Genomic DNA, 22535 nt, shown 5'->3' with positions numbered 1-22535 from the left:
ACTGAGGCATTGTGTGCAGGCTGAGAGTATGTCAGGACGGTTGAGATTGACTTACCAGCTGCTGCGAGAGAATCTCACTTGTGACAAAGTTCGGGCCTCATACCAATTAGCTTGCTATCAGTTGCTAGAAATAGCTCATATTCGAAAATATTCCCTATGCATCTCTTCTTATTCGTACTTGAGAATGTTCGACTCAATTTGTAATAGGTTTTACTATTTCTTTCGAAGATATTTTATTCGCTGTGCATTTTACTAACACCTCCCTTCTGTTTTCTTTTTGAATAAAGTAAACGCTGTCCCTTACTATTAAAACTGGATTAAGCTGTTTTTTTATTTTTTAATATGCTCACTAAGAGTGACACCATTGGACTGCATGATGTAGGGAGTCCGTCTTATCATAAAACAAGTTCTGTGTCACTCAGGAAATATTGCAAAGGTACTCCGGGAAAACCTGGAAAACTCGGGGAATTTGGAAATGTCAACTTGGTAGAAACGCTGTTGTGTGCCGTCCTTTGGGCGCACTTTACCCCTCAACAGGTCTGGCAATTTTAAGCTGACAAGCGCAGAGCATACATTGTGGAACGATAGTATCTGCAAAGTATTACATCGCTACGCGCCATGGAAATATCTGAAATTTCAAACCGAACGTCATTTTTCCTTCTCCTTGTGGCCGCCGCACTCCAAGCCGGACAGTGATGTAGTCGTGCCCCTGCGCCTATGTAGTCGTGTCCGCAGTGTGACGTCGCTCGTGGTGACAGGTGACGTCAAGAATTATTCAAGACATCTGTTATCTGTGCGATCTGTTGCTTGAATTGACGAATTGAAGTTCAGAGAAATAATAAAACATACAAACGGAGTGTCTGCGTATTTTTTTGTTTTACTTCCCACCGAAGCAAGACAGATGCACTTCCGCTTCGTCTGCTTGTTCCCACGATCGTGCGGTCACGTGCGCAGGTACCGAAACTGTGCCATTTTCTACTATGTTCCAGTGTGTGATCACGCTCTGCGATCTGCTCAGTATTCGTGTAGCACTGAAATATACCGTTAGTCATGTTTCCTTGTGCACAGTGCACAAAATTTTGTGCTGCACGAACGAGACAACAGCTCTCGCACTGCACAGTCAGTGGAAATGCGTAGCGCAGGGGAAAAAAAAGTAGGAAAAGACAAAAGAAGGCGGGACCTGTAACGTATGCATCACGCGATCCTTGAGGTCTGGTATGGGAGAATGCCGGGAAGGAATTTCGCTTGCGAAGGCTACACAGGGTAAGTGAAGAGAGCATCTTGCTTGGCAGCGGAGCCCTCCTGCTGAAATCATGGGTTCGCAGCACTGAAATAGTTCTATCTTGGCTATTAATGAGCCGATTTGAAAATATTTTTGGCAGAGCGCTTCCTAGAAAACGCGTAACAACTTCCAGCGTATAACCAAAATTTGCTGTGGGGCCTGGTGAAGGGCCCGTTAAAAAACGTGCAACGAAGCCGACTTTAAGAAACTGCCAGTTATTGTGCAACGCCTGTTAGACCTTGCCCCCCCCCCCCCCTTCTTTTTGATATCGGGTGTACATTATATTTCTAATTTTTTTAAGAGTGTTTGATTTGGGGACATGTAAAAATCAAGCAAATACTGCAAAATGAATCAGCAGTGTGTTTTCACGATTTTTCTGCATCATTTTATTCGAGCTGCCGGTTAATTCAATCAATTTCGTTGTTCCTCTTACGGTCAATGTAATGCAAATCAACTGCGTTTAGTTATTTTTCTTTGTTGCATGCATTAACAGGAGGTCTCGCACTCAAGTCTTCTGACTGTGAGATCTTTTTCTGCATTTAGGTCTTCTTTGAAACATATATTCCAGGTCTATGAGAGTACAAATTTAATAGAACACTTTTCTGGTGCAGTTGAGCATAAGCAAGCCTCCGAAGATGGCCAGGAATGCTTGCGCTGATGCAGGGGCCGCAAGGGTGAGTAGTGTCTTATGTTATGGGCATGGGGCATTTCTAGTACAATGAAACATTGGCATGTGGTAAGGTGCTAACTTGGGCTCGATGGTACATATCTGACGAAAACGAATATCAACGCTGGACAACGGAACATGACTGAGACAGATGAAGCGCGTCTGTCAGTCACGTCCCGATGTCCAGCGTTGTTATTCGTTTTCTTCAGATTTGCATGTGGCTTTTACAGCTCCGCCAGTGAAGGGCTTGCATTATTGCTTATTGCTTTTTTTGTTGTTGTTCCCTCTTGTGTAACTTGTACCAAAAGGCAGTGGGTATGCTGTAAATTCTGCTGAAGGGCTCGCCCCGAGTACAGCAGTGGGGCTTATCGGTGAGTGGAACTTGTTCGAGCAACACAGTCGAACCTACTTATTGCGATATATTGGTTATAATGACCACATTTCAGTGCACTTGCAATTGTCTGAGCCTGCCTATTGAAAACGCTTCCAGGTATGACGAACATATTTTAAATCAGCGTACTGTTACAACAAATGCTTCGAACCAGGTCATGGTAAAGAGAGGGCAATTGCTAAGTAAGCACCACAAAGTACATGAAGCAAGCACACACCGCATCATGTGGGTCATGTAGTGGCACTTGCACCGATGCTATAACGGATGCCATGATGGCGTCACTCTCGTTTTCGCACTGTTGTCCCCGCAGTACCACATGCATTACGCCTGTTTCAGCAATTTGAAATTGCCATCTGTGTCCTTCCATCATGGGAACAATGGCTGCTCAAACGTATCTGTCGACGTGGCCTGAGTCAGAAAGAACACTGCACCACTCACTGCCGCCACCCTATGTTGCAAAGGATCGGCTGTTACTACGACGCTGTTATCAGGAGATCACAATTCGGCTGCTCTTTGTTTACTCATTGCAGATTGCTGATAATGGTTTGCGGTGACATTCTACCTTTGAAACAATGAATTTTTTCACCCGAAGTGACATAGATAACGTAATCTTATAGCTCTTGTGTCGCTTATACGCAGTCGAATGCCAAAACCATGATGTCCAAGACCTTCACAGAATGGCGGCATGCCAACAGTAGTTTCTGAGTATTTGCACTTCCAGCCAACTAAAACGCTTTGATGTCTTGTGCAGAATACAGTCATGTCCTGCTGGTAGTAAAATATATCACAAGCTTTCAAATAAAAAAAAGGCAGCTGTGCTTGCAATTTCAAAATGACAGGTTATGGGAACCGGCTGCCATTTTGAAAGAGCTATACAACGCCGCATTTCGTTCTTTAGGTGGATGTTTCTAACGGAAGTTTGCAACTAAGTATGGGAATGCAGCAGGAACAAAATTGACACTGAAAATCTGGTTTTCGGACCAAAGCACTGCGCTGCTGAATCATAACTGCTGATGCCAGCTTCAGTGTGGTTGATTTTCTAGCATTTCTAAAGGCAAGTGCGTATATAATGAACTTCTAATATAACGACCACTTTATGCAGAGCTGTCGAGTTCATTATAAACGAGTTCGTCTGTACTGATCCTGCAGCGTTATTTTGAGCAAGAGTAACGGCAGTTGTGTAACAGCACAAGCAAAATTAAAACCTTATGAATGTATTACCTGGATGTTCAAAATGTGTGAAACATGTGTAGCCTGTCATGAAGTAACAAAATATAAAGAAACGAGAGATGGAGCGGGCACGGGGTTATGGTTATTGTATATGTAGCCTGCTGAAAGTACAATTTTGTTCCATTGTGTTTCAACTACATTGTTGCACTACATTTACTTTTGCTCTTCCCTTTTTGTCTTGTGCAATTTTACAGCTCATCTTCGGTCAGCCGAGTACGAGCCTTTCGCAGAAGGCGAAACTGAACAACAGCCTTCAGCAGCAGGCAATGCCAAACAGGTGAGAAAACAGTTCACCAGTTAGTTATCGCATTTCGTAAGGTTTTGTATCGGATGGCAACACAGCTTGCTTTATTTGTTCCTGACAAACCAAGCTAATAGTGCCTATTGGCTAACCTGTGCAAAATGTATCCGCACATTTATTGAACCACCACAAACGAATATAAGCACTGCTGCGCCTACTTCCATCTCACTGCTGAAGGAGCCAGTCGAGCTTCGAAACGTCCTTGTTTTCAAAATAAATTTTGGTTGTAATTTTGTCGATTTTTAATTCGTGTGAAGGCTTAATGTGCGCTAGCTCTAGTAACTAAAGCTACGGCTGCTGGCCTTCATAGGCATGAAGGCTATATAGAACCCGCTCTCGCTGCACGCAACTACTCGTGACATCAGCACCTCTCCAGGGGAGCTGACGTGTTCAAGAAATGGAATTGGCGACCTTTACATGTTCTCAATAGACTGCACTTCTTGGGCCAGATATACTCTACATAAAAAAAGTTGTAGCACAGTAGAGAAAAGAAGACCAAAGAGAAAAGGGGTCGGGGGGTTGGGGGGGGGGTGTGGAATGAAACATCCACTCCTCCTGTACAGGTTTACTAAAATCATGGCAACCATTTTTTGTTAAGGCTTGGCTCAGAGTCAGCTTCTGTGTATAATTTTTGTGTTTCCTTGTGTTTTCTTTCTTTTCTGTCCGACAAGCTCTGTGAAGCACTTTTAGCATTTACAATGATGGAGTTACAATTAAGACTGAAGTACAGTGGTCTTGCATGGGGAATTCCTCTCGTAAAGGGACATTAAAGGAAAATATCAAGTTAGATACCTTATCTCTGTAGAAATCTATCTTAATTTTCTGTGTGCCAATGTAAGACTTTGTTGCATAGAAAATTGCCCCCGAATGTCCCACTGCTGTCACTTGATTTAAATCACCTGCAGCAAGACTGAGGACATTACATAATCTCCAAGTCACCTTTCTCACCTGCTCTTTCAACTGCTCTTGCAACTTGCATCAGTGGCATTCCTTAAACTGCTTACCTCGGCACATTCTGCCTCCCATTTGCCTCATCCTCCTCCTCTCGCTGAACGCAGTCAAGTATAAATCCCATGCAAGCGATCTTGCACACAACAGCGACAAGCGACACGATGGAGATGGCTGTCGCGTTCGCTCGTCGCCTACAAGTTGTACCCCATGCGAGCGATGACTTCGAGCGACGTCTCCCCAGTGTTGCTGGTATGAGGGCAGCAATATAGGCGCCGAAACTAGCGTGACACGTGCTTTATTAACTTAAGTTGATGTGTTTTACTGTAAAAAGCAGCATAAAATATTTCTGAAAGTCTTGCAGTAGGTTCTTATCCTTGCACATATAAAAATTCAATCATTTGCTCGTTCCATGCGACAATCGGAAGTACTGGAGTTATGTACATACAGTTCCGGCTTCACGCTATTGGCTAGTAGTTCATAGCACTTCCGGGCGACGAGGGACGAATTCTAGATTTGCAGAACTGAGCCATCGTGCGACAAGACCGAGCGATCTGTTCATGCGACGGCCCGATTCGTCGCTCAAAGCCGTTGCTCGTCGCGGTCGCACACAAAGTTGCTCCTTCTGGGTGGTGTCGTCAAAATAACACCTCTTCCTCTTCACTACCACTCTCTCTCTCTCTCTCTCTCTCTGCTGCTCACCCTTTGATTGTACGTATCTTGCAGCTTGCCAGCAATGCCAGCCACACAGAATGCTTGCATCACGAGAGATGTAGCATAGTTCATGCCAGATGGCAGCACTCCAATATTGTTTTTAATTAATTATTTTATTTCATTTTTTTAATTTTTCGCGCTTACGAAACTTGTTCTCGCTACAAATGACGAATTCGTTATTGCAGAAGCCTAATTTTTCAATCTAGCTCGACCTAGTATTTTTCTTTAGTGTCCCTTTAAGAACACCTTTTATTATTTATTTAGACATGCGTAACAAGAGTGAGGAGGGAAACAAACATTGAAAAAGTAGGAATGCAAAACGACAAGGTGAAACACGAAAATGAGTTATATGCATTGTGACAGCAAAGCATCAATCAGTACATCTCTTATAAAACAAACAAAAGAAACCAAGTATGCAAACAGAAATGGAGAAAACTGCGAGTTGGGTGAGTTGGTGAAAGTTCATTTTTAAGGTGGTGCCGCAGAAAGAAACCCAGACACTAATAGACAAGAAACACAGGTTCCATGTTTTGTCTGTTTTTTCTGTAGTGCCATTTTCAAAATAAAAGGACATTACATTAACAATTGCCAATTTTCTCAATAAATGTGGTCGATGAAAAGAAGTAAGTGGCACTAGGTAAGGAGTTTCAAATGTAGACAGAACAAGAAAAGAAACTGTATTCGAAGATTTTGTGGGATAGAAAAGAGTGACAGTAAGGTCATAATGGGCAATGAGTAGATGAACGGTTAGCGAAAGTTATGTTCTTGCCTCCACAGTCACATGGGGGCATGGTTGGGCAAAGGGTGGGTAAAGTACAATGTATTCACTTTGGCATTTGCACATGTATCATGGGACTGAAGCACATTCTTAAGGCCAGAAAGAAAAGTCTTTCTGGGCAGGGACATATTCACTATGCTGCAAAACATAATGCAGAACACAAACAGCTAGGTAGTACATGCGTGTTACCGGAAATCCAAATCACACAAAACTTCCACAATGGGAGAACATGAACAGTAATTTGCACTTAGTAAGAAATTAAATTGCATACATGCTTGCTTGCTTGCTTGTGCAATAGTGCCAGTAGCCTTGGCATCCATGGCAGGAGTGTTAAAGGTACATGAAAAAGTGCAAAGTTGACACAAGTTGTCAGCTCAATGTGAGAAGTACCATCAAAAAGCTCAAGAATAAAAAAGCAAGCAGACTGCAACAAGTATGACAAAAGGTTGCATTCACATAAGGCGCTTCACCTAACTAGCGAAAAATAGGAAACAAAATCAGAAACCTGATATAAAGACCCTTACATATGGCATATGGCATACATATAACTTGGCGTAGGACAAACCAAGATGTAAAAGATAAGCAGCGTGATATCATCGGCAATCTCGAAGATATAGTCAGCAGCGGAAGAATTCTATACTGACCTTTACAGTACCCAGACGACTCTGGAGCGCTCTATTCAAAATAATAATGAACAGTATACAGGAACTCCTCGTATAACTAAAGATGAGGTCAGAAAAGCCTTGCAAGGCTTTAAACGGGGAGAAGCGGCAGGAGAGGATGGAATAACAGTCTATTTAATCAAAGATGGAGGAGACACAATGCTAGGAAAACTGGCGGCTCTCTATACGAAGTGTCTATCGATTGCAAGGGTCCCACAAAACTGGAAGAATGCAAACATTATACTAATCCACAAAAAGGGCGACGTTAAATAACTAAAAAATTACAGGCCCATTAGCATGCTCCCAGTATTATATAAAATATTTACCAAAATAATCTCCAATAGAATAAGGACAACATTGGAATTTAGTCAACCAAGGGAGCAGACTGGCTTCAGGAAAGGTTACTCTACAATGGATCACATCCATGTCATTAACCAGGTTATCAAGAAATCCGCAGAGTACAATAAACCTCTCTATATGGCTTTCATAGATTACGAAAAAGTATTTGATTCAGTAGAGATACCAGCAGTCATAGAGGCATTGCGTAATGAAGGAGTACAGACCGCTTACGTAAATACCCTAGAAAATGTCTACAGAGATTCCACAGCCACCTTAATTCTACACAAGAAAAGTCGAAAGATACCTTTAAAGAAAGGGGTCAGACAAGGAGACACAATCTCTCCAATGTTATTCACTGCGTGCTTAGAAGTATTCAAGCTATTAAACTGGGAAGGCTTAGGAGTAAAGATCGACGGCAAATACCTCAACCTTTGGTTTGTCGAAGACATTGTTCTATTCAGCAACAATGCAGACGAGTTACAAATGATTGAGAACCTTAACAGGGAAAGTGTAAGAGTGGGACTGAAGATTAATATGCAGAAGACAAAAATAATGATAAATAACCTGGCAAGGGAACAAGAGTTCAAGATCGCAAGTCAGCCTCTAGAGTCTGTGGAGGAGTACGTTTACCTGGGTAAACTAATCACAGGGAAGCCGGACCATGAGAAGGAAATTCACAGAAGAATAAAAATGGGTTGGATCGCGTACGGCAGACATAGTGAGCTCCTGAATGGGAGCTTACCGTTATCATTGAAAAGGCAGGTGTACAATCAGTGCATTTTACCGGTGCTGACATACGGCGCAGACTTGGCAGCAGACAAAGAAGCTTGAGAGCAAGTTAAGGCCCGTGCAAAGAGTGATGGAGCGAAGAATGCTAGGCATAACTTTAAGAGGCGGAAAGAGAGCAGTTTGGATCAGAGAGCAAACGGGCATAGACGATATTCTAATAGACATTAAGAAAAAAAAAATGACGCTGGGCAGGTCATGTAAATGTGCAGACTGGATAACCATTGGACCATTAGGGTAACAGAATGGGTACCAAGAGAAGGGAAGCGCAGTAGGGGACGGCAGAAGACTAGATGGAGTGATGCAATTAGGAAATTTGCAGGTGCTATTTGGAGTCAGTTGGTGCAGCACAAGGGTAATTAGAGATCTCAGGGAAAGGCCTTCGTCCTGCAGGGGACATGAATAGGCTAATGATTATAATACTGATGATGATGATGATAGTGTTTAATTGAAATGTTTCAGCAAAGCCTTGTTTAATGTAGATTCCAACAAGTGTGTTCGATCTGCCATCTTTTTTCTTCTACCCTACAGCAACATGTAAGATGTCACCATTTTCTTTGTTTATTCTAGCCTTTCACAGTCACTAAGAAGCCAGGCAAGCCTTCTGCCCTCCTCTGAGGAGCCTCAGGCAGCGTCTGACTCGCAGTCCATCACAGCCCTTGTTGAAAACACACCAGAGAAGGCATGTGCTGCTCTGAACGTCACCGTAACACTGTCTTCGGAGGACAAGCCTGCAGCGGCCCTCAGAGAGACATTCACCGTGCCTTCCACCGATCACCTTGAGGCCAGTGTCACAAAAACACCATCTGCAGCAAACTCCACGTTTGTAAGGACCAGTGGCCCTCCAAGGTCGAGCGGGTATGATAGCATCTATGTACTTTCATTGGCATGCTCACTTGCCTCTATAATGTTACACAAGTGAGCTATTTGGAGCCACATGTGTAGTTTCACACATTTGTAAACTTTGTAGACATGTTCGTAGACCAAAATAAATACAGTAAAACTCAGTCGTAAAATCCGGGAAAAAATTCGAGATAAGTGGAGTTTCGAGTTAAGCAAAATGACGAAAATTTGCTGCGATTGAAGTCTGTGTGGCCCATCTGCAACGCCAGAGCGTCTGCCTTCTCCATCATCATTTGTGTTGTCACGAGGAGGTTGGCTGCGCTGACATTCTGGAGCCACAACATGAGTGCTGCTTCGACGTCCGGGAAATTCGAGAGCCGAATCCGCTTCCGCTTGCTGGAAAAGCTTTGCTCGAAGCCATCCAAGACCTTCTGCCGATTTTTTAGATTTTTTAGTGCGCTCGAAAGCGTTGAGGAGGGGATGCTGAATTCTTTGGCTATGCTTGTTTTGGACCTTCCTGCTTTCTCCACTTCCTCCACTTCCGTGATTGGTCATGAGATCAGGGACTAGACTGGCAGCCAGAAGCCAAGATTGGGTCTGTGGGCTACATGCTGGCAACTACCGTGAATGTTTTTCGTTTGTTTTGTACGCTTAATGGGCGGACAGCAAAATCTCATGTGTAGGCAGAAAGCTACAAACTTAATTCGCGCTAAGAGCCTAATCTGACAGCGTTCGCGACTACATTCGAACTTTGCGACTATAGGCGATGCACATGAAGCTGCACGACAAGCGAAAGCAAAACACCTCCACGGTCCCGACCATCTTGACCAATGCGGAGCACGGATGAAAGACGGTGATAGTGAAGAGAGCATGTGGAGGAAAGCGGAGGAGGAGGGTGCAGTGTAACCATTAGGCGGAACGTGGAGGAGGAGGGTACGGAGATTTAGGACGCGTGCGACCTAAATCTGCACGCGACGCAAGATTTAGGACGCGTGCAGTGCAACCCATGCAAATCGTAGCAAACCACACTGATGAATTGTTCTCTGCAGAATCTGCACCGCACATTTTGGCAGTCATAAACTGATGTGCCCTGCAGTAGTATTGCACATTGCCCCTTCAATGAACACAGCATTCTGCATGCACCTTGTAAAGTTATGTTCCTGTGTTTTGCACCAGGCAAGATAAGCTTTCAATTGTTTCTCACTTACAAGGTCCTTTGAAGATATACACATAATGCAACCAGATATATATTACAGTGAAGGGAAAGAAGGTGACATGAACTAGAGGAAGACCAAGACTGGCCGTTGCCTGAACGCCATACACACCAGTTGTAAATATTCATTATTTTACACTCGGGGGGGGGGGGGGGGGGTCTGCTTTCTTTCTGCAACAACATCAAATAATGAAACTAAGCAGTCTTCTTCCTCTTCTTTCTTTATTTTTGGGAAACAGACTCCACGGAACCTTTATATTTTGCTTAGCACTTTAGATATGAGAAAGTGTTCTGTATTTGACTCAATATTCAAAAATCACTTTTACAAATCGGAAATTATGCTACTAGTGTAATTTTCAAATTCATGACATGTGCGACTATGGTGTTACGCTGCTAAGCACGAGGTTGCGGGATCAGATCCTGGCCACGGCGGCTGCATTTCGATGGGGGCGAAATGCAAAAACCCCCTTGCCAAGTGCATTGAGGGCATGTTAAAAAGCCCCTAGTGGACAAAATTATTCCAGAGTCCCCACTACGTTGTGCCTCATGATCAAGTCATGGTTTTCGCACGTAAAACCCCAAAATTTAATTCAGTTTATGGCGTGTGGTATGGCTGTTGCACTGAGCTTGCTGAGTATTTCTCCTGCATTAATTTTTCCAACTTCTGCTTATAGGTCCACTTATGTCCATAATTACTCCTGCAGAATTTTGTGATGGTTTTTGCTCATTTTAGATAGCGTTTGAGCCTCGCATGGCAGTTTTGCTTTATCTTCTGTACATGTGAATGCTTTCACCTCCAGGTATGATATCACACCGCACAAGAGCGAGCTTCCTCCAGAGCCCAACAAGGACAAAGACAACTATGACATCAACGACCTTAATTCTGGCGATGAAAGTGATGATGATGAGGAGCCACGCAAGGAAGTTCCTGCCTGGGCTAAAGGTGAGACTGTTCCCTAACTGAAACTGGCCTCTTCGTATGCTTGAAAATTCGGCACCATCCGCCCCCTCTTCCTTGTTTCCTCTTCCAAAATATTCAACACCATTTTGTTGTAAATTCTTTTGTTAACATTGTCAATAATGGTACATATAAAAGGGGACATAAAGCACTTTTGGGGAAATTTTGTGTAAAGGTCAGTTCATTTTATGACTGTCCACCGAAATCCACACTTTCGCTCAGTTTCTTGACAATTCCGGCCAAGTGGATGTCATGTTTCTAGATTTTCAGAAATCTTTTGATTGAGTTCCTCACAGTAAACTTCTCCAAAAACTTGAAACTATTGGTCTTCCTTCTTTCATTGTTAACTGGGCTTCTGCTTATCTATTTAACCGATTTCAGTATGTCAGTACCGATGGTCACTGTTCTAGCAAACTTTCAGTCACTTCTGGTGTTCCGCAAGATGTTTTCCTTGGACCACTACTGTTTCTTATCTACATTAATGATATTAGACATCATCACTCATCCTGTTCAAATTAGGTTGTTTGCCGACGATTGTGTTTCGTTTCACAAAATTAATGTTCCAAGTGACCTGGTGTAACTTAATTCTAACCTGCGTAATATTAGTGAATGGTGTACTAAATGGGGGATGAAACTACATAAATGCTGACAAGACAGTATTCATGCTGATCACTAACAAAAGAAGCAGTCATTCCTTTTCATATAATCTTCCCGCTCCCCATCTTTCAGAGGTCAAAGAATATAAATACCTTGGAGTAACACTAAAATTAATGTTAATGCACTTGAAAGAGTTCAGTGCAAAGCTGTTCGGTTTATATTTTTCAAGTGTTGTTCCACTGACTGCCCATCTACTCTAATGGTTCAACATGACATAAAGTCGTTTGAAGCTCTGCGCAGAATACAAAGGTTAAAATTCCTCTCTTTACTAAAAAATGTGAAATTGTCAATGGCTCCTGATTTGTATCTTATACCGATAATGTCCAGGTCAACACGAAACAGGCACACTGAAACGCTAACACCTTACTTTGCCAGAACAAACATTTTCAAATTTTCTTTTTCCCCGCATACTATAACCAAGTGGAATCAACTGCCATTATCTTCACTCATTGACACTGATGCCTTAGAACAGGCCATTCTGCAAATTGTTGTTGTTAATATCTTGCCTTGTACTTTTTGATATTGTACTCACGGTGCTCCTCCCGCCAGGGCCCTTCACTGGGCCTGCAGTATGTTCTAAATAAACAAAATAAATAGAAATTTTTCAGGCTACCTTTCAAACTTAAAGAACTTGAGCAATGCTACAAGGCAAACAGAACAAGTATTTCACTTCAGCAGTTTCGACTGGTGGACCAATCTTCATTAGGGTTTACAACAAAATGGCAGTTCGGCACTGATAGTGAAGACACCAGCCTACATTAGGCATCACAACTTAAATATGAGGAGCAGCTGCTGTTGGGTCAATGAAAGCTCACAGAATTAGAAGCACTGGAACTGGTAAAACACGAGGGAAAGAAGAATGTCAACATCTAAGAAAAACAAAGAAAGAAATGCGAGCGTGACGATGTCCCAATGGCCATCAGAAGTGATTCTCAAAGTCCTAATCTTGAATTCGAACCAAAAGATTGTCCTGAAGTAACCAGCAAAAAAAAGCATGAGACAATGGGCAATACCTCAAATGTCATGAACTTGATGAGAGCCCATTGCCCAGTGCACAACTAAATCGAGTTTCGAAAGGTCTAACTTTTTGTCCGGCATCCAGAAGTATGAACGAGTTTGAATTGTTCCAAGAGCTGGATGATTTCACGAGAAATTTACGCCTAAGGGAGTGCTTCTGGGATCGTACAACTGCAGAGGGGAGTCGGGATCAGCTACCTGGACTCTCCGATAAATCGTGGACACCTGGTGAGGCACGCGATAAATATCTGGACATGTACATTTGTGCGGTTCAAGAAGACATTGTAAAAGAGTGCGAGAGGCATCGTCCTGTCTGCTGTAACCTCTCGAAAGAGGAAGAGGGAGCGCTGCGAACCTTGCGTGACAATCAAACGATTGTCATTAAGCCAGCGGACATAGGTGGCGCAGTAGTGGTAGTTGACTGGAGTGTTTACATAGCCGAAGGTTTCCGTCAACTGGGCAACTCCTAATTTTTTTACTGAACTCCCAAGCAATCCTACTGAGAAATTTGAAAAAGAAATAAAGGACGTCCTCACCATTCCGCTCAAAGCAGGGAAGATAACCAATGTGACATTAAAAGCCTTGATACCGAGAAACTCTGGCCCCGGCCGTTTCTGCTTACTACCCAAAATTCACAAAATAAACAATCCCGGCCAGCCTATCGTTTCCAGCAATAGAACAGTGACTGAGAAAATACCCAGCTTCATTGGCATTCTCATTAAGGACATTCTAACTTCATTCCCCTAGTACATTAAAGACACAAATCACTTCGTTCGGGAGGCATCAAACCTGGCTGTACAGGCAGGGGCTACAGGCAGGGGCAGGGGTTACTTGGTCACTATGGATGTCGCATCTTTGTACACCAACATACCCCACGCTGAGGGCATAACTTCCACAGTTTCAGCTTACGCTGGCTCCAGCCAACCTAGCCAATTAAAGAAAGATACAGTTCAGACTCTTCTAAATTTAGTGCTTAAATATAATCACTTCTTGTTCGAGAACAAGCTTTATCTGCAAATTAGTGGAACTGCCATTAAAACGAAGATAGCGCCATATTATGCAAACCTCTTTATGGCATCGTTTGAAATCCCCTTCCTCGCAAATTCGGCCATAAAACCAATATTTTACAAGCGATCCTAGATGACGTTTTCTTTGCTGGGCCGACAGTGAACAAAGTCTCTTGCACTTCATTTCCATTTTCTATTCTCTGCACCCGTCAATTTCCTTTACGCACAACTTTTCCCAAGATGGTATTCACTTCCTTGATGTCACTTTGTCACTGAGTGGCGCTTGCATTTCCACGTCCCTATGCAAGAAGCCAACAGATCGTCAGCAATATCTGCATTTCTACAGTAGCCACCCCCATCACTGCAAAACAAGCATCCCCTGCTCCCAGGCCCACAGATACAGAAGAATCTGTTCCGAATCTGCACAATTTGAGAGACACGCGGAGGAACTAAAATTCGCTCTTGTACGAAAAAAATATCCTCCACAAATAGTAGACAATGCCATTGAACACGCCTGCAGCTTAGGTCGAGCACATATGATGGGAGAAAGGGCGAGCAATACCAATACCCAATCGGATCCGAAGTTGGTCCTCACATACACTACCAGTGCTCCACGGGTCAATGATATTATCAACTGCTATTTTAACATCATGAAACAGAGCATCCGACTCGTTACTATCTTCAAGCAGCCGCCTCATTTGGTATATACAAGAAACAAAAATTTAAGGTATTTGTTAGTCAAGGCGAGGACCGTGTCAGAAACCACGTGCTTGCAAGGTATGTCGTCACATGGCAACAACCGACACAGCTGAGGCATCGAACTCGTCCTTTGTATATAAAATTAACAAAAATCTTAACTGTAATTTCAGTAACGTCGTGTACAAAATTCGGTGCTAGATGTTTAAGCAGGAATACATCGGACAAACGGAGCCCTTTTGCCTGCGGTTCAACAATCGCTGCGCGCATGTGAATATTCTCCCGAATTTACCCTTCTCCAGGTATGTTCGACTGCGAGGTCACTCCTTTGAATGTGTGAGCATTGTGCTCTTGCAGTTTGGTTTCCAACACACTCGTGCACGCGAGCAGGGAGAATCTTTTTTTCATCCATAAATTGCAAAAGAAATAATGCAAATAGCTTGTTTTTGTATTTGTAGTGGGCCAAATCTGAAGAGTCTAAATCTGTTTGAAGGTCAGGCATTAGATGGTCAAGGTTGATGTGGGAAAAGAAATTGTGGCATCATCTGCATATAATGTGCACTGCGAAGAAGCTAAACACTGGGGGAGGTCATTAATGAAGTTTAAGAAGAGAATCAGGCCCAGAATAGAGCCTTGAGGAACACCACCTTTTACAGTAATTGGATCCGAGCTTACACCATTATTAGAAATGCGTTGTTTCCTATTGTTCAGAAAGCTCCGTCAAAGGTTTGAGGCTGGTCCAGTTATGCCATAATGCTCCAGTTTTACAAGATGCAAGTTGTGGTCAATAAAATCAAAATTCATCGCCAAGTCAATGAAAATCGTTCCGGCATAAGTTCCAGTATCAATACATTTTTTTAATTACGTCAGTGAAGTTTGCAATAGCTATATTCGTAGAAAGCCCCTCGTGGAAACCAAACTAATTAGTGGGAATATCATGCTTTGTAAAATATTTACTGAGACGGATTTCAGTTAGTTTTTCTAAAGCCTTATCTAGGAAAAGAAGCATGGAAATTGGCCTGTAATGTTTCACAAGCTTACAGTCACCTTTTCTAAAGACAGGCGCTACCTCTGCCTCTTTAATCTGTTGAGAAAGCACTCCAATCTTAAAATACCAAGGTAAATATGTGAGAAAGCACAAGAGCAACCAAAGGACTTATTAATTTGATGACAGCACTTATCTAAACCCATGCCCTTGGCACGCAAACTGGTAATAACCGATTGCACTTCTTAAATAAATGATGGTAACGGGGAATAGCACAACAAGAGTAAGTAGAGAGAGTTATCAGAGAAAGACAAGACGTGTTAAAAAAAAGTTTGTGATACCTGGAGCACTGTTAATACATAAGCCATCCTGAACAATCGGAGTCACTTGCTTAAGAAGCTGATTAACCAGTTTCCATTTTCTTTGAGTCATTTGCACAATCCTGAAGCAGCCGACTGTAATAGTGCTGCTTAGCTGCTTTGAGAAGACAGAATATTACAGCAGAATACTTTTCATAGTGCGATTTTAGTTTGCTGTTAAATGGCTGTCTTTTAGTTTTTTCATATGTTATCTTTCTTCTGTAAAGAAGAAACATTTAGTAGTGCAAGGGGCGTGGGGAGCCCCATATCATCTCTTGGATGATATACTTCTTGTACAGCTGTGTATCGTATCAGTAATGGCAAAATAAAATTGAGACAGTGCTGCCTTGGGATCTGCGAAATTTTAAAAATGTGACCAGTCAGTGTTCAAAATAACCTGGGCAAATTCATTGCTATCAAAGGATGTACAAAGTGAGGCAGAGGGACATGAGCTACAGAATTACTAAGGTAAAAAAACAATGCTGGGTGATCGCTGATGTAGCAATCAAGTGCACCACAATAGATAGGTTCATCGAAATTTGAGAGTATGTGATCAAGTAACAAAATCGTATCATTAATGCAATGAGTAGGCACTTTTATCAAAGACTGTAAACCAAACTAGAGAAACAGCTGATGTAATTGGTACAGACGTAGTTTGAAGTGTCAAGTAGGTTAATATTAATATCGCCCATTATAAAAATATTCTTGTTCTCGAAAGGTAATTTATGAAGTACATCAACAAAAGCATTACAAAAATCAGCAGTGTCAGAAGACGGAGAATGGTAAATGGAGGCAAATACGAATTTCTTTTTTTAATACAGTGAAGCTTCGTTAAACCTTAGTTGGCCAGAGCTCAGAAAAGGTACGTACTAAACGATAGTACTGCTTTGTCAAGTACATGGGAAAATTACAGGACGTGCCAACTCCTCCACTGTTTATGAAACATTCCATGTTCAGGTTGGATCAGTCATACTATTTTAAGTTATTCCAAGTAATTCAACAAAATAAACTATATGAAGAAAGTTTATCGAAAGACCATATTACTCTTTACGAGAACAAAGGAAACAAGCGCCTAAAATAAGAACTAATTATGGAAAACAAAGTGCTGCATACCAGATGCATCATATTCTGAATGTACTTGCAGATAGACTGAACATTAAAGCTAATAGTAGTGCCTTTATAAAACAGCAAAGACCTTAAGCAAAGAACGCTCGGACTCTGGCACGGCGCCGAAATGATGCTGATTCCAAGCGCCCTCTGCATTTGCACTTGGAGGCCGTTCCAATCTCTGAGGCTCATCGTTGTGCCGGGCTGACGTACTGCCGTGATTTTGCAACAAAACCTGGAAATACCACATGTTAACAGATACGTACAGAATAAGCTGGTATTGTTTCATCATCATCATCAGCCTGGTTACGCCCACTGCAGGGCAAAGGCCTCTCCCATATTTCTCCAACAACCCCGGTCATGTACTAATTGTGGCCACGCCGTCCCTGCAAACTTCTTAATCTCATCCGCCCACCTAACTTTCCTCCGCCCCCTGCTACGCTTCCTTTCCCTTGGGATCCAGTCCGTAACCCTTAATGACCATCGGTTATCTTCCCTCCTCATTACATGTCCTGCCCAAGCCCATTTCTTTTTCTTGATTTCAACTAAGATGTGATTAACTCGCGTTTGTTCCCTGACCCAATCTGCTCTTTTCTTATCCCTTAACGTTACACCTATCATTCTTCTTTCCATAGCTCGTTGCGTCGTCCTCAATTTGAGTAGAACTCTTTTCGTAAGCCTCCAAGTTTCTGCCCCGTAAGTGAGTACTGGTAAGACACAGCTATTATATACTTTTCTCTTGAGGGATAATGGCAACCTGCTGTTCATGATCTGAGAATGCCTGCCAAACGCACCCCAGCCCATTCTTATTCTCCTGATTATTTCCGTCTCATGATCCGGATCCGCCGTCACTACCTGCCCCAAGTAGGTGTATTCCCTTACGACTTCCAGTGCCTCGCTGCCTATTGTAAATTGCTGTTCTCTTCCGAGACTGTTAAACAATACTTTAGTTTTCTGCAGATTCATTCTTAGACCCACTCTTCTGCTTTGCCTCTCCAGGTCAGTGAGCATGTATTGCAATTGGTCCCCTGAGTTACTAAGCAAGGCAATATCATCAGCGAATCGCAAGTTACTAAGGTACTCTCCATTAACTTTTATCCCCAATTCTTCCCAATCCAGGTCTCTGAATACCTCCTGTAAACATGCTGTGAATAACATTGGAGAGATCGTATCTCCCTGTCTGACGCCTTTCTTTATTGAAATTTTGTTGCTTTCTTTGTGGAGGACTACGGTGGCTGTCGAGCCGCTATAGATATCTTCCAGTATTTTTACATATCGCTCATCGACACCCTGATTCCGTAATGCCTCCATGACTGCTGAGGTTTCGACTGAATCAAACGCTTTCTCGTAATCAATGAAAGCTATATATAAGGGTTGGTTATATTCTGTACATTTTATGCGAAGCATATTACGAGGGCTCAACCCAGCTCCTCAGGCGCGGCGGTGACCATGAAATCACGTGACACCGTGACGTCGCGACAGAGGAGAAGTGGCTTTGGCTCAACTCTTGCAAGACGGGCTGGGTGGGAATCGAACCAGGGTCTCCGGAGTGTGGGACGGAGACGCTACCACTGAGCCACGAGTACAACGCTTCAAAGCGGTACAAAAGCGCCTCTAGTGAATGCGGTGTTGCCTTAGAAACGCGCTGTTTCTAAGGCGTGCGTCTCTTGCTCAGGCGCACATTTCGTTGCCGCGCCGAACGCTGCTTTGCTCGACGCTCACCGCGTCCAATGCGGGACGCGTAGTCGCTGCCCTGTAGCCCATTGTCTTACACCCCTTGGCGGGTCGACGGGAACGCTGTCGCGTTCCACTCTTGAAGGCGAAGAAGTAATGCATGAGTTGTTTCTTCGTCTAGCCGAACCAAATATAGCCAAGCAACAGCAGTTCACCAGGCTAAACAGTGGTTCAACAACTAAAATAAAGGCTAGTATGCTTCGCATCCTGGGCTTAACCTTACCTAAGCCACAGCCATTTTTTCTATCACCTGATTGATAGTGTGAATATGGTCTAGGATAGGATAGGAAAGGATAGGAATAACTTTAATGAAGTGCCGGCAAACGACGATTTAACGTGTCGTGACGCTGGCCAAGCGTCGACCCGGGGTTATGCCCTACTCTGCACTAGCCCAGTTGGGCCCGTTTGTAGTGGGTCATGAGGCTTGTGCTTCTCGAGCGCACCCCGGGCCTGCTGGACGGCCCATAGTTGTGATTTCTTGTCTGCAGACTGCAGTGCACCTTGTAGTTCTGGCGGGTAAGTCCTGGAGGTAGCTGCCGTCGGGAACCTGGCACATGGTCTATTGTTGAGTAGCCTTTACGGAATCCTGCCTGGTCCTTTGGTTGACAGAAGTCTAAGGTGTTCTTGATTCTATTTGCGATTACCTTAGTAAATAGTTTGTAGGCAACGGACAGTAAGCTGATCGGTCTATAATTTTTCAAGTCTTTGGCGTCTCCTTTCTTATGAATTAGGATTATGTTAGCGTTCTTATAAGTTTCCAGTACGCTCGAGGTCATGAGGCATTGCGTATACAGGGTGGCCAGTTTCTCTAGAACAATCTGTCCACCATCCTTCAACAAATCTTCTGTTACCTGATCCTCCCCAGCTGCCTTCCCCCTTTGCATATCTCCCAAGGCTTTCTTTACTTCTTCCGGCCTTACCTTTGGGATTTCGAATTCCTCTAGACTATTTTCCCTTCCATTATCGCCGTGGGTGCTACTGGTACTGTATAAATCTCTATAGAACTCCTCAGCCACTTGAACTATCTCATCCATATTAGTAATGATATTGCCGGCTTTGTCTCTTAACGCATATATCTGATTCTTGCCGATTCCTAGTTTCTTCTTCACTGTTTTTAGGCTTCCTCCGTTCCTGAGAGCATGTTCAATTCTATCCATATTATACTTCCTTATGTCAGCTGTCTTACGCTTGTTGATTAACTTCGAAAGTTCTGCCAGTTCAATTCTAGCTGTAGGGTTAGAGGCTTTCATACATTGGCGTTTCTTTATCAGATCTTTCGTCTTCTGCGATAGTTTGCTGGTATCCTGCCTAATGGATTTACCACCGACTTCCATTGCACACTCCTTAATGATGCCCACAAGATTGTCGTTCATTGTTTCAACACTAAGGACCTCTTCCTGAGTTAAAGCTGAATATCTGTTCTGTAGCTTGATCTGGAATTCTTATATTTTCCCTCTTACTGCTAACTCATTAATCGGCTTCTTATGTACTAGTTTCTTCCGTTCCCTCCTCAGGTCTAGGCTAATTCGAGTTCTTACCATCCTGTGGTCACTGCAGCGCACTTTGCCGAGCACGTCCACATCTTGTATGATGCCAGGGTTAGCGCAGAGTATGAAGTCCATTTCATTTCTAGTCTCACCGTTCGGGCTCCTCCACGTCCACTTTCGGCTATCCCGCTTGCGGAAGAAGGTATTCATTATCCTCATATTATTCTGTTCCGCAAACTCTACTAATAACTCTCCCCTGCTATTCCTAGCGCCTATGCCATATTCCCCCACTGCCTTGTCTCCAGCCTGCTTCTTGCCTACCTTGGCATTAAAGTCGCCCATTAGTATAGTGTATTTAGTTTTCACTCTACCCATCGCCGATTCCACGTCTTGATAGAAGCTTTCGACTTCCTGGTCATCATGACTGGATGTAGGGGCGTAGACTTGTACAATCTTCATTTTGTACCTCTTTTTAAGTTTCACAACAAGACTTGCCACCCTCTCGTTAATGCTATAGAATTCCTGTATGTTACCAGCTATATTCTTATTAATCAGGAATCCGACTCCTTGTTCTCTTCTCTCCGCTAAGCCCCTGTAGCACAGCATGTGCCCGCTTTTTAGCACTGTATATGCTTCTTTTGGCCTCCTAACTTCACTGAGCCCTATTATATCCCATTTAGTGCCTTCTAATTCCTCCAATAGCACTGCTAGACTCGCCTCACTAGATAACGTTCTAGCGTTAAACGTTGCCAGGTTCATATTCCATTGGCGGCCTGTCCGGATATGTCCGGTATGGTTTTTCGGATACAAAAGGTATTATCTTCAGTGGCCGCTGAGTCAGTAATTTGAGTTCATTTTAAAATGAAACTACTGTTTAAGCGGGTACGGTTTAACGAGGTTTTACTGTAATGCTGAATGGCTGAAGTTCAGTCCAAATGAATTCGCATTTCACAAGACCGATTTCAACATCTGTATTGCCCAGCCTTAGACATCCCGCAACGACACCAGATACCGAACACTATCCGGACCAAGATCATTATTCCCCCACTTCAGAAAAACATGAGCACTGAAAACAGCGGTAGATGTAAAGCTAGGGCGGAGGCACTCTGGCAGTGCTACAAAAACCAACCTGCCATTTACATGGATGCTGCTCGCACCAGTGATGGTCGACACACCATAGCCGTCACTACTGGTGACGGACACACCATCAGCTGTGCGACTGTTAAGACATCTTCCATTGTGGAGGTGGAAGAGACCGCTATCGCCATGGGCACTTCCATCCCGGGCACCAAGATTATAATATCCGACTCGAAAACAATGATTTGTAACCACCCCTCAGGTTTTACTTCCCCTCAAGCATTCAGAATCGTCAACAAAGAACTCAATCAATTGAAGTTAGTGTGGGTACCCACTCATGCGGGCAACCCTAGTAATGAGGCCACCCACCTAGTCGCCCGAGCAGCAAGTAACCGGGAGGTGGGCTTGCTCGACGAGGTTGATCGACATGAAGGTATCCACACCTTTAACAAAATGACCGTTGATTACCGCAAATCGAGGTGAATATATCCATCCCCGCACGAGACACTGACAAGAATACAGGCCACTAACCTCAGGAGAGAACAGACTAGGTCTGCACTTAGTCCAAAAAGACTAGCTGCAATGACCGGTGGTGAATATCCACTAAACTGCAAACATTGTAACTTCCCCCTGGCGGACCAAGATCACATCTTGTGGGGATGCCAAAAGAACCCTCCTCCGAGAGAACTCTTTAGGCGAACTCTTTCACACGAAGAGTGGGAGATGAAGAAGAAAACTAACAACCCGAGAGACCAGATACGGTTGGTGGAATGTTCTGATAGCGTCGCGGCGAAGCAGACGCCACGTTAGCCTACACCGCTGGGAAAGAAAACTCCACTCAACCTTGACAATAAAAGTTTTCTCTCTCTCTATCTCTCTCTTGATACGAAGATTGCAAAGCCTCCATGAGCGTTGCTGTTACGGTGAGCGAATTCACCATGGTAATTTCAGAAATTGCATAAATTTCTTTCACCAGAAGGGCAGTTGCAGAAAAACACAAAACGGAAAAATTATGCTAAGGTGATGAAGAAGTGTGTGAATATGACCAAGATTATTTTTAAGACTGGGGACATTAAATTGAATGGCAGAAAAATGGTCATATTTAGGTGAGGCATTAGGGAGTTGGTGCATCATATTCTTATCTTGCTTTAGCTCAACTTAGCTCGAGTATGAAGGAAAAGGACAGGATGAGTGCATCCTGTCACCTCTCCTTTTTCCTTCATGCTCGAACTGAGTTGCACTAAATCAAGACAGTAAAGCATTAGCAAGTTCACTCGGTAAAAGTATGTCCATGACC

General features: G+C 43.3%; 1 protein-coding gene across 2 annotated transcripts in view; it reads left to right on the top strand.

The window, feature by feature from the left end:
• LOC139051258 (inner centromere protein-like) overlaps positions 1 to 22535 on the top strand; it is a 100042-nt gene that overhangs the window by 73781 nt on the left and 3726 nt on the right. For both annotated transcript variants that reach the window (XM_070528261.1, XM_070528262.1), the window contains 4 exons: positions 1894 to 1956; positions 3765 to 3847; positions 8669 to 8956; positions 10955 to 11097. In XM_070528261.1, coding sequence (XP_070384362.1) covers positions 1894 to 1956; positions 3765 to 3847; positions 8669 to 8956; positions 10955 to 11097 — 577 coding nt within the window. The remainder of the gene's footprint in view (positions 1 to 1893; positions 1957 to 3764; positions 3848 to 8668; positions 8957 to 10954; positions 11098 to 22535) is intronic.

This window comes from Dermacentor albipictus, unplaced genomic scaffold (assembly GCF_038994185.2).
Source record: "Dermacentor albipictus isolate Rhodes 1998 colony unplaced genomic scaffold, USDA_Dalb.pri_finalv2 scaffold_11, whole genome shotgun sequence".
NCBI classification, from domain to species: domain Eukaryota; kingdom Metazoa; phylum Arthropoda; class Arachnida; order Ixodida; family Ixodidae; genus Dermacentor; species Dermacentor albipictus.
Note: the sequence above shows the minus strand (reverse complement) of the source record. Positions and strands in the feature narration are given on the sequence as shown.